The following is a 13158-nucleotide window of genomic DNA, read 5'->3' as shown; positions in this document are numbered from 1 at the left end:
CTTACCCAGCTCTCTAGGTTTAACTGAGTTGAGTCGATTTGTTACCACAGCTTCAAGTAGCTGTTACAGAACAAGCAAGACATCCTAATAAAGCTGTAAACGTGTTTACTCAAACAGAGTATTGATTTTACTTGGAGAGGGAGAAGCTGATGCTTAGCACAGTGTCAGGGTGGGTGGATTTCACTGCGGTTTTTCATTGTCATCTGTCATGGTTCTGAGACCCCAAGGAAAGCCATCGGAGGATAATTAGAAGTAGCAGAGATTTAACCCCTAAAAATCAGTTAACCATGGGGGGTGGAGGTCTGTAGCTAATTAGCTTTTATTAAAAGTTTCTCCTAGTAATAATAACTCAGAACTTTGAACGGTATCTTTAGGTAGAGCAGGATCCCAAGGTTGTGACTTGTTAAATGAGTGAATGTAATAGCTACAGGTACCTTTGGCTCTTCTCATTATGGTAATTAGACCCATCAGAACTAAAGCCCATGCAAGGACAGAGAGCTGTAGATGATTTCCCTGAAAAGTCAGCATTAAGGAATTGGCAAGCCATTCAGATATAATGAAGCCATGTCTCTGAGGAAGACAAAATATATGCACCAACTTCTAGAGGGCTCTTTCGTGTTTTGTCCTGCACCATGACCACACGTATGAAAACACCAACACCACGTTCTATTTCTAAATGTATTTCTTTTTTGTTTGGAATTGGGGAGAGACTTCTTGTTGTTGTTGTTGTTGTTGTTGTTGTTGTTGTTGTTGTTGTTGTTGTGTTTGCTTGCTTGTTTGGGTGTAGGGCTTTTGTTTGTTTTGAGATGATCTCATTTAATGGCCTAGGCTGATCTGGAACTACCACACTTGGCTAAATACTTACAGTAAAATAGATTCTAAGATATTTCTGCTTACTTTTCAAGTTGTGTGTGTGTGTGTGTGTGTGTGTGTGTGTGTGTGTGTGTGTGTTCGCGCACGCACACACACCATGGTGTCCATGTAGAGGTCATAAGACAGCATTGTACACTCAGCTCCCTCCTTCCACTTTTATGTGGGGTCCCATTATTGAACTCAGGTCAATAGACTTTAGTGACAAGTGCTTTTACCCTATGAGCCATCTCTGGGGCCTCTTCATTGTAATCTTAATGATGAAGGTTAATGTACATCAAACCAAAGTGGAGTCATAGTAAAAAGACCTGCATTAGCTTCAGACCGCATGAAAGGCTTCTGTATAAACACACCACCCACCTGCCATCTTGCAAATAGCTAGACATTACAGTTGGGTGGGGCCTGTGTAGGCAGGCACATAGAACAATGAACATAAGATAAAAATGTATTAAGAATGAGCTTGACCACTCAGCGTGTGTTCACACAGCTCCACTAGTTTGTTAAGTGTTTCACGGGAAACTCCTCATGCCTCTGGCATTGCTCCTGCCTACGTGGCCGGTGTAGATGAGGAGATCTAGTGGATGCCCAGTTCTAAGGTCTGGAGTAACAAACAGGCTGTCAGAAGACAGCAAGAGGATGTTGTGGGTTCTTTGAACTGGTGTTGTGTGTTTATTCTTGTTATGTAGTGTCCCACGCCAGATAACACCCTAAGTTAAATCTTTAAGCCATCAAGTAGCATGTTGTTAGCTTTTGTTACATTAATGGGGGCCACGAGGGCTCACACTCTTTATATGTCAGAAGGAGAGGAGGAAATCAGCTTTCGACAGTTACGTTTAGATCTCTTCCTCTGTACTAAAGTATTTGATGAGAGAGAAGAAAGGAAGACGTGGGTTTATGATTCAGAAGAAGTCGTTTTCATATATGAGCGCAGTATGAGGAAGCTGAGCATGCAGAGGGGGAGGTGCAGCGGGCATCACATGTTAACCTCAGGGCACTTACTCTATATGTCCTTCGTCAACGGTAACGGCAGTCCATTTCAAGTCAGGAAATGCTGAGGAAGGTAAGGAGGCTAGCTCATGAGCATAAAGACTCTAGAACTCAGATTCAAACCGTAGCTAGAGGCTGGAGTGCTGGCTCAGTGGTTGGGAGCATCTGCCCCTCTTCCGAGAACCCAGATTCAATTCCCAGCTCCCACATGCTGTTCCTAACTTTCTGAAACCCCAGATTCAGAAGGTACTACAACCTCTTCTGGCCTCCAAGGACACCAGGAATGTATGGTGCAGACATTCGTACATTCAGGCAAAACACTCATCCATGTTAAGAAATGAAATGAATTATTATAGTTTTAAAAAGCAATAACTAAACAGATGTTTGATTTCTCAGCCCCATCAGTAACCACCTCTGGAAACATTCTCATTTGAAATTTTCCCTCCAAAATTCAAGTGTTGCCAGTACAATAATATTAAGAGGTTGGGCCTTAATGGCTGAATAGATAGATCACTAATGGAATTAAAGAGGGTCAGGGGCTAATTGTTGTAGTTCAGTAATACAGTGTCTTCCAAGCATGTGTAAGGTTCTGGTTTCAATACCTAAGATGATGGTGATGGTGATGGTGATGGTGATGGTGATGGTGATGATGATGATGATGATGGTAATGGTAATGATGATGGTAATGGTAATGATGATGGTGATGATGATGGTGATGATGATGATGGTGATGATGATGATGATGATATAGACTAAAAAGAGGCTTCAGACAAGCTGTGGTTCTCTCTTCTCCCCTCTAGCTTCCTCCATGTTAAATAGGACAAGACATTTACCCAACCAACTGGCAGCAGCTTGACCTGGGATCCCCATTTCAACTATTAAACAAAATGGCTATTCTCCATCCGTTATCTCGGGCATTCAGTTATCATAATACAAACAGGCAAGAGCAAGTCTATGGACGAATAACTTAACATCGCTAAGCCTTGTTTTCCTCAACTATAGACAGAAAGATGAGTGTCTACCCCGTTTGCTCTTTTGTGATGATGAAATGAAGTAATGTTTACAGAGCATGGTGCCTGACCCACAGAGAGGGTTATCAGTTAGAGCTGTTAACCTGTTACAAGAGGAATCTCAAGCGAGAAGCAGAACTGGAGGTCTTCACTGGATGGAACCAGATGCTAACTATAGACCTGGGCCAGCAGCAGGCTGTCATGAGCACATCTCTCTTGGGCAGGCTGTTTGCCTGTCTACGTCCAGTCTCGTAGCCAGCCTCCTGGACGACTGCTCTTTCTGGGCTTACGTACGTTTCACAATCGAACCATAACCTGGAACTCAGATGTCTGTGGTGGGCTTGCGTGATACAGACCCACTGTTCCAAGCACAGCGCTTTGAGAAGCATCCTAAGATGCTCCAGGGGGCTCTGCTGAGTCTCTCTGGTAACATTTTCTCTCTTCTGCCAGAATTGCCTGACTATAGGTACCGTATCAAAGCTCAACTGTATGAGAACCACATCACATCACTGGCCAACCTTTGCCTTTCTTGCCATGCCTTCAACACCGCTGATCTCTTATGGCTCTCCAACATGTAACTTTGCTAAATGCTTCCTTACTTTCTTCTGATGTAATGCCTGTCCTTACAGCACCCACCAAGGCTCTGTTCATGACACCAGTCCAGGAAGCATTCCTTAATTTCTTCAGATACACATTTTCTTTTCTCCTGAAGGAGAAAAATCTAAGACACTCTATATTATTTGTCTTTGAATTCCTTGGTATGTAGCCCAATACCTAGATATTCAGATATAGAACCTTTACAAAAATAGAGCCTTTGAGTTACAGCCTCACCTGCTGTGTGGCACCTTGGATCTGGTGTCTACTGGTGCAGGAGGTGAGAAGGGTGAGCAGGTGGAATCTGTTTTGGGGGTTGTTTGGTTTGGCTTGTTTGTTTGTTTGTTTGTTTGTTTGTTTGTTTTGATACAAGTTCCCCAGGCATGGCACTGTGTATCTTTAATTCTAACAACAGAAATGGGTGGTTCTCTGTGATCAAGGATACCCACGACTAGAGAGGATGGAAGGATGGATGGATGGATGGATGGATGGATGGATGGATGGATAGATGGATGGAAAGAGAAAAGAAAAGACAGAGTCTCACTCAGTAGCCCACACTAGCCTGGAGCTCATTATTTAATTAGCTACCGAACCCACCTTTTAAAGGGCAGGTGTCTTTCTTAAAATAAAGAACTGGAAAACTAATTTGACCTGAAAATGGCAGAGAGCAGTGTGTGTGCACACACATGTAGCCAGGCTACTGCTTGCTAAAATATCGTATCAGGTTTGCTTTAATTGCATAGTAATGCCTTTAAGAACAAAGGTAATTACATGATAACTTGTGTTACTACTCCCACATTATCTCTTAATAACTATGTAATTAACTTGTCACTACTGTACAGTGTGAAGTTTGATATTACTCACATATAAAAAGCACCGATAACTTCAGTGAGCGCGCTGGAGTGAGGCCAGGGACAAAGGCAGTGTGGAAATCACATCAGAGCAGTCAGGAGAGCAAATGATTAACTGGATCATTGTATCTGTCCAGAGAACGGACATCAAGGCCACAGCCAACAGCTGCAGAGCTGGGGTTGAATCACGTGACTTTCCGAAGCTGGGGGCTGTTTGGCTATGGTGAGGATCTTACTATGTCTTCTAAGCTAGACCGGAACTGACTTCTCCCTGCCTCGGTCTCCTAGTGCCTGGGATCACGAGCAGGCACCACTATGCCTGGGTCAAAATTAAAAACAATAATAATGGAAAGTCCGGCTAAATGGGGAGGCAGGCACCTGTAAGCCCCTGGGAAGACCAGGGATCCAAAACGATCTCAGCCAGAGAGGGAACATCTGGGCCATGTGAGATGCTGTCTAGAACAGAGAGGAAGACATTTCTCTTCTTGTCTCACCAGCATCTTGAGTTTGTGGCATGCTTGGCAAAGATGTGCAGCACCAGAAACTCTGATTCACTGCTGGTGAAAGGAAAACTAGGATGGCCACTTGGGGATACAGTCTGGCAGCTCCTTACACACTACACATATGCTTACCATATGATCCAGCAATTGTGTTCCTTGGCTGCCCAAATGAGCTGAAAACTTACGTCTGCACAAAAACCTGTACACAAACGTGTATAGCAGTTTTACCCATAAATGACAAGACTAAGAAGCAACCAGCGTGAGTGCACAAGCCATGGTACGTACTGCTAAATACGACTAAGCCAGTAAGAGGAGGTGAACGGGGGCTGCGGCGATCAGTCACTCTCGCAGAGGACCCAAGTTTGACTGCAGTTTACAACCCTCCGTGACTCCAGACCTGGGGATCTGATTCCCTCATCCAGCCTCCAAGGGCACCAGGCACATGGTACACAAGTATACACACAAGCAATAACACCCGCACACGTGAAAATAAATGTTAAAAAAGAAGAAATGGGTGAGCAGGGCTGACAAAGTGGCTCACTGGGTAAAGGTGCCTGCCACGGAGCCTGCGCGCCTGACTTCAATACTCAGATCCCTGCACATACTTCAGGGCACAACACACCCACCCTCACCCACGATTAATGAATTAATGTAAAAAAGTAAACATTGCTAAAGTAGTCAGTTTCACATTACGTGCATTTTTCAAGGCCCAGAAGCATATTAGAAGGTCAGTGTGTTGGCACATGCCTGCAAACCCATCACGGGGAGGTACAAATAGGTGGACCACTGTGAGTGTGAGGCCAGCCTGTTCTACAGAGGTTGTTCCAGACCAGCCAGGGCTGCACAGTTGAGACCCTGTCTGAAGCGGGGAGGCCTAGGCCATTCATATTATAAAGGAATTCCCTATCCTTTTTAAATACAAACATGCACATTAAGTAACTATACATTCTTTATGATTAATAAAGACTACTTTTTGAAGGTCCCACTTATAAGTGGTTATATATTATCTGTAGTTCATCTTCGCTGGTTTTTAAAAGTAGTTTATTGAAAAGCTGATACTCTCCAGGGGCCGAAGGCCTTAGCTTTGGTCAGCATCCAGGTTCTCCTTGTCAGAGAGCGCTGTGGTCAGCATCCAGGTTCTCCTTGTCAGAGAGCGCTGTGGTGCCTTCAGCAACCAGTTCTCTCAGAAGGAGGGTGGCGGCACTTAGCCTCACAGAATGGTCCACAGCATAAGCTTTTCTCACAAAGATCATGGCAGGAAGAATGAGGAAAACAGATGTTGCTCATAAGAGTTCTAATAGACGTGTTTCCATTGTAAGCTGATCCCACTCTGAACCTGGCGTCTGCCCTGTGTGCTGTGTGGGCCGAACATTTCAGTCTCAGAGTTTGGCAGAAAGTTTATACTGACCTTTGCCTGTTACCTGAAAACCGTGATAAAAACACTCTTGAGAGAAGGAGTTCACATTCTTCCAGAGACACCGTTCTATTAGCCAAATTAATTCTCTTATGTATTTGGGCTAACATTTTATCAAATGCGGAGGTTTCCCAGGCCTGGCTGGGGGAAAGAGGAAGGACATAAATCTGGTGCGATCTCTACAGGTCATTGTAGCACAGCTTCAAATTAACCTCCAACTCCACCCTGCTCCCTAGGCTGCCCTGGGCCTCAGGGAAGGCCCGGAAGTCTGCTTGCAGAACAGTTTCTCATTATCCTGTCCTGAGCCTTTGAGCACTGAGACAGCTCAGGCTCCCCGGGGGCAGTAGCGCAGGTTTTTCTGGTTTTGATCTGTCTTATTAGTTCCTTTTTCCTTCCTGCCTTTCTTCCTTCCTCCCTTCCTTCCTTCCTTCCCTCCCCACCTCCCTTCCTTCCTCTCCTTTCTCCTGTGTTAAAGTGCAGTTTTATAATCTTTGACATGCCACATACCATTCCCTGTGAGTATATCCACCATTCCACGCCTGTCCACATTGTCTCCTGCCCCATCTCATCCACTTGGATCGCCTCCACTTGGAAATGGCTACGGTGAAGCTGCTGTGAGCATTCAATTCGCTCACAGTCCAGCAAGTCTGTTCATTTACCCTGAGCAAACAGCTAGAAATAAAATGAGTCATACGGTAGGTAAATTTAACTCCCTCAAACAATATTTGTTCTCATTTTATATGTACGAGTGCTTGACTGCATGTATGTCTGTGCGCCACATACATGCCTGGTGCCCTAGAAGGCCAGAAGAGGGCATTGGATTCCCTGGGACTAGAGTTAGCACACAGTTGCAAGTTGCCATGTGGGTGCTGGGAATGGAACCATGGTCCTCTGGAAGAACAGCCTATGTTTTTTTTTTTTACCATTGAGCCATGTCTCCAGCCCCAAAGCTACCTTTTTCAAGCACTGATAAATTGTTTTCCAAAGTGGGCCTATCATTTTACATTCCCTGGGGCTGGTAAGATGGCTCACTGGGTAAAGGCACTTGCTGAGCAAGCCTGGCAACCTGAACTCAGCCCCTGACCTCACGTAGAGATGGAAGGAAAGAACCGTCGACAAGTTGTCCTCGGAGGCCCGTGTGCCTGCACGAGTCATGCACTCAGGCAAGAATAGTGAGGTCTCCTTCTCGTTCCCTGCGCCAGTGTGCTTAGGGCTCAGGTGCGTTACTTCGGTTCTGAGCGACAAGCCTGTGATAGGTAATGATGCTGTGCCCTGTGTGAATTTGGCGTCTGTTTCTCTTTGCGGGTTTTGTTTTTCCTTTGTTATCTATTGAATTATTTCTCGTACAAAGCGATTTTGATGAAATCCAAATTATTCTGTCTTTTGTACAAGACTTGTACCGGAGGGGGAGGGAGGACACGGGGGGGGGGGGATGTCACCGTGGCAGAGAACTTCTGAAGTTAGCATCAGCAGACCCAAAGTCACAAAGATTTCTCAGTTGCTCTGGGGTTGAGGATCCCAAACGAAGGCTCATGCCTCTCTTCAGCTGAGCCTTCATTTGGGATCCTCCAGCTTTTCTAAAGTCCTGGTAACAGCTGCCAAGTTCCACAGGACTCTTAAACTCAGTCTATGTGGGCAGGGCTTTTGTTAATGTTACTGTTTCAGCTTGGGGCAGTCTTCTGTCCCCCAGGCAGGTCTCAATCTTGACTGAGTGGCTGAGAATGACCTTGAACTCTGTACCTTGTTAACTCCAGCTCCTAAGGGCTAGGATTAAAGGATGTGCTGCCCTGCTGTGCCAAAATAGTCTGGGAATTCTGGCTGATGGCAGTATTGGATACTGTAGAGGGCTTATCTGCGTCCCTGCTTCAACCCACCAGATGGAAGCGACACTTTCCAACTCTTTTTTTATACTTGTTTGCATATATGGGTACTTTGTCTGCATGTACATTTGATACCAGAAGAGAGCATCACATAGTTGTGAGTTGCCAAGCGGGTGCTAGGAATTGAACTCAGAACCTTGGGAAGAGCAGTGTCTGCCCCTAACCACTGAGCCATCCCTCCAGTCCCCTTTCCAAGTCTTTCTGAGGAAAGTGGTGAGATAGGCTCTCACTGCATAGTCCTGGCTGACTAGCACTCCCTGTGGGTCAGGGCGGCCTCAGACTCACAGAGGACCACCTGCCTCTGCTTTCTGACTGTTGGGCCTAAAGGATGTGTCACCACTCATGGTCACACCTATTTAGAGTCATAAGCATAGACAGTCTTGCCCCCTTCAGATACTGACAGGACTTCCTCTTCACCTCAGAGGCTCACTCTGCTCCGGGAAAGTCTCCATGAGAGTGCCGAGGAGTACGTGGGCTGGGCAGGTGGTGCTAAACCTGTGATTCTAGCGTCCAGGAGGATGGGGCAGGAAGAGGTAGAGTTGGGTGAGTGAGGCTACCCTAAGCTACATCGCGAAGCCTTGCCAAACGGGACATGAACAGATATTCTTGCTTCGTGTCTGGTCTTAAGGAAAAAATGAAACATTCATTTTCACTTTACAATATTAGCAATAAATTTTTATAGATTTCTTTCTCGGTTGGAAAAATTCCCTTCTGTTCCTATTAAAATTAAGAATAGATATGAGATGTTGTCAGATGTTTTTTCTGTGTGTATTAGAATGGTCTAAGGTCTTCATACTCAGTTTAACATAGTATGTCAGTATCTAAAAATATTAATCCAACCTTAAGAGCTTGAGACAGCACCACTTTATCATAGGCTTTATCATATTTTAGTTTGTGCGAGTGCGCATGCGTGAGTGTGAGGGTGGGCGTGTGCACATATGCCATGCCACCTGTATGGAAGTTAGAGAAGAACTTTCAGGAGTCAGTTCTGCTATAATGGGGTCAGGAAACTGAACTCAGGTTATCAAGTGTGCAGGGCAACCACTTTCATTTCTTATTATCTTGTTGGGGGACCCGGGGTCCCCATGACTAAGCTGGAGCTCACTACGCACACCAGGCTGTCCTCAGACTCACAAATTCCATCTGCCTCTCGCCCCTGAGCGCTGGGATGACGTGTGTCCCACCACACCAGGCCTCTGCTTTTTTTTTTTTTTTTAATTGGGTGTTTTTGTTTTGTTTTGTTTTTATGCATATGTTTTGCCTGCCTATATGAAAGTACATCACACAGAGGCCAGAAGAGGGCGCCAGATCCTCTGGGACTGGAGTTTTGAGTTTGTGAGCAGCTGTGTAGGTGCTGGGAACTAAATTCAGAACTTTGCAAGCCCAGCAAGTGCTCTTATCCTCAAAGCTACCTCTCCGGCCCCCTGTTGTCGTTTTTTTAAAAGTGTGGTTTTGTTTGATTTGCTCAGATTCCCTTCAGAGCGCTTCCATCATTTCTAGATACTGTCCCTGTATTGGTAAGGAGGAGTGAGTGTTGTTTGTCAGGATTGAAGTGCAAAGTGCTTCCTTCTTGTAGTTTTCTAGAGTCTCTCCAGCGTTGGTATGTTCTTCTTAACCATTCTGTGGAATTCACAGTGACACCGTGTGACCGTGGCCTTTGGTAAGAAGCAGTTCAGTGTAGATCTGAGCACTGACAGTAAGAACGGGTTCGTTCACACGAAGAATGCCCTGGGATACTCTGTAAGAAGCTTTCTGAGAAAGGGTCTTGTTATATAGTCCTGCTGCCCTGGAAGTCAGAGACCTGCCTGCCTCTGCCCCACCCCCACCGTGGCTTCTACTTACAGTGGCCACAATCAGGCCAAGTGAGCTTTGACAACTGTGTACCCAGGAAAGTGTGGTTCACCTGATGGGGCAGGTCTGTGGCTTACATTGCTCATAGTGCTTCTGAATGATCCCGTCATGTACAATGCCCATGGTGACACCGCCACTCCTCCCTGAGTTATACTGTCCTTTGTCTCCGTCTGTCTGAAACTATATTTGTTTCACCTTCCTCACACTCACTGTCCATCTTCTCAGCCCCATGATGGAAGACAGACCTGGGTTGTCCACCTTGTGTGTGACTTGATAACCAGGCATAACCAAGTGGAGTCATTTCTATTTCTCCTCATTTGTTCCTCCCTTTGTGGCTGATTGTCTTAGTCACGGTATCTACTCCTGCAAAACATCATGACCAAGAAGCAAGTTGGGGAGGAAAGGGTTTATTCAGCTTACACTTCCACATTGCTGTTCATCACCAAAGGAAGTCAGGACTGGAACCCAAGCAGATCAGAAAGCAGGAGCTGATGCAGAGGCCATGGAGGGATGCCACTTACTGGCTTGCTTCCCCTGACTTGCTCAGCCTGCTTTCTTACAGAACCCAGGTCTTCCAGCCCAGGGATGGCACCACCCACAATGGACTGGGCCCTCCTCCCTTGATCACTAGTTGAGAAAATGCCTTCCAGCTGGATCTCATGGAGGCATTTCCTCAAGTGAGGCTCCTTTCTCTGTGATAGCTCCAGTTTGTGTCAAGTTGACACAAAACCAGCCAGTACACTGATGTATAATATTTGACGAGTTTGGTTTCATATCATTTGTCTTTATTTCAACTGTTTCTAGAGGGAGCACAAACCTGACTCCTTCTATTCCATCCTAGAGAGAAGCTGTCTGCAGTGCAGTTTCTGCAGTTGGCTATGTTAATGTCAGACTGGTGTGTATTGCCCAACTGTCAGGTCAGTGCAGGGCAGTGCTAACTCTGAAAGAACACCTTCTCTCTCTCTCTCTCTCTCTCTCTCTCTCTCTCTCTCTCTCTCTCTCTCTCTCTCTCTCCCCCCCCCCCCTCTCCTCTCCTCTCCACAGATTGTTGTTTTTTAAAACAGACTCTCCCACAGCTCAGGCAGACCTGAATTCTTAGTGGTACCTAGGATGCCTGAGGTCCTGACTCTCCTGTCTGCTGAGATTGCAGGTGCCCACTGGCATGCCGACAGCCCGCTGCATCTCTCTGAGGAGATGGTAGGGTGCTCTTGAAATAGCATTATAGTAGGAATAACAACATAGAAGCAGTCCATAAGGAAGGGAGAGAGTTAAACCATAACTTTATCAATAAAGGCTCCATGTGATACATTTCAGTGGTGCTTGCTGTGGGCTCTTCCTGTGAGTGTGTGTGGTGTGTGTCTCAGACTTCATTACTCTGACACAGAGCTTCAGTGAGGCCGGGCGGGTTTGTCTCTCACATGCAGAGGAGGCAGGAGACCAGAGCAGCTCACGGCATCTGGGAAGCAAAGGACATCTGCAACGTCCACTTCTCTCTCTTCCCTGTATCAGTCACTGAGGCCCGCACTGCCTCCTAGGTGGTGCAGCCCACAGACAGGGCAAATGCTGCTCCCACAGTTATGGCCAACCCTGAGACCAACTCTGCTGGTGCCCTCGGAACCTCCCCATCCATCAAGTTGACAGTCAAGATTAACCATTATGGTGACACTTAGAGACCAGAGTCACTGGGGGCAGCTGAGCCCTTGGCATTGCTGAGCTCTTACACAGCACTCACGCTCCTTACGTCTGTTCTAGGGTTTCTGTCTCAACTGGTCTCTGACAAGCCTCTGACGGAATGCATCCGCGCCGGCCACTATGCAGCGAGCGTCATAATTAGGCGAACTGGCTGTACTTTTCCTGAGAAGCCAGACTTCCACTGATAGAAGAAAGAGAACGCAGGCTGTGGAGTGGAGACTGCAGTGGCCACGTCCTGAGTGTTCCTGCCATAAGAAAGAAATTATCTTCTGTCTTTGCCCACCCTGATTCTCATTATTAACCTAGAGGGCTCAGTGCTACTCCTAGAACCTTTAGTCTCTCAAAATCTGGGGAAAATGTTTATTTCCATAGTTACTGCCTCAATGTCAAACAGGTATACAACATTTCAGTAGAAACTCAAATTTCATTTTCAATTGTTTGTAAACTCATCAGTATTTAGTAAATTGATCTTTTTTTATATTTCTGCTTCTAATGCAGGTACAATTTAATATAATAGACTTTTTAAAGAAATTAATGCTAACATCATTCTTGAGCTTTTTATATAAATATATTTAATTTGGAAGCGTGTGTGCACACGTCATATATATATATATATATACATATATATACATATATACCTGATAATTGTCAAATAAGGTACAGCAATGTTAAATAACACCAAATTACTCTGCATAAGTTCTTACGTGTGCTTCAGACACCTGATGGACTTGGGACAACTGATTAATCCCCAACTTTGCATTATGTTCAGATTGTAACCTTCTGCTCACTGATGGTACTCTGTAATTTGATACAAATAAAAATTGTCATATAGGGATTTTTTTCTGTCTTGCTTGTGCTGAATAAAATAAGGAAGAAAGGGTGTTGGGATCTCACTGTGTAGCGCTGTACGGCCTAGAATTCTCTGCGTAGATCAGGGTGGCCTCCAACTCACAGAGGTCCACTTGCCTCTGCCTCACCACCCTGGTATTGTGTAACCTTTACAAACTCCAAAACAGTTGCAGAGTTTCCCGTTCCCTCTGGCTGTTGTCTAATCCTAGCACTTGGAAAACTGAGGCAGATGACCACCAGACCATCCAGGTGATCTCAGGGCCAGCCTGGGCTACTTCATAAAACAAAAGGATATTTTTGCACTGCCTTCAGAGTGTGTTACAGTTCCAACTTCACATCCTTAGTCCAACACTCATCACTGCCTGTCTCCATGATCACAGACAGACTACTGAAGGGACCATGTTTGTGGGGGATTGGGGTTTGCTTGTGTGTGGGTGTGCAGTTGTTGGTGTGAGTATGCATGTGTTGGTGGGAGTGCATATGTGTTGGTGGGAGTGCACATGTGTTGGTGAGAGTGCACATGTGTTGGTGGAAGTGTGCATGTGTTGGTGGGAGTGTACGTGTAAACTCAGGTGCAAGCATATGTATGTGGGGACCAGAAGTCGGCATCAGATGCCCTTCATCTGGTTCCCACCCCGATTGTTGAGACAGGGTTTCTTC

General features: G+C 45.7%; 1 protein-coding gene across 3 annotated transcripts in view; it reads left to right on the top strand.

Moving 5' to 3' along the window:
* Nucleotides 1-12484, top strand: part of ADK (adenosine kinase) — a 374447-nt gene extending 361963 nt beyond the window's left edge. For all 3 annotated transcript variants that reach the window (XM_080926022.1, XM_080926020.1, XM_080926021.1), the window contains one exon: nucleotides 11710-12484. In XM_080926022.1, the coding sequence (XP_080782148.1) occupies nucleotides 11710-11745 (36 nt within the window). In that variant the 3' untranslated portion in view covers nucleotides 11746-12484. The remainder of the gene's footprint in view (nucleotides 1-11709) is intronic.
* Nucleotides 12485-13158: the final 674 nt, after the last annotated feature.

Source organism: Micromys minutus (assembly GCF_963924665.1).
Source record: "Micromys minutus genome assembly, chromosome: 12".
NCBI lineage: Eukaryota > Metazoa > Chordata > Mammalia > Rodentia > Muridae > Micromys > Micromys minutus.
Note: the sequence above shows the minus strand (reverse complement) of the source record. Positions and strands in the feature narration are given on the sequence as shown.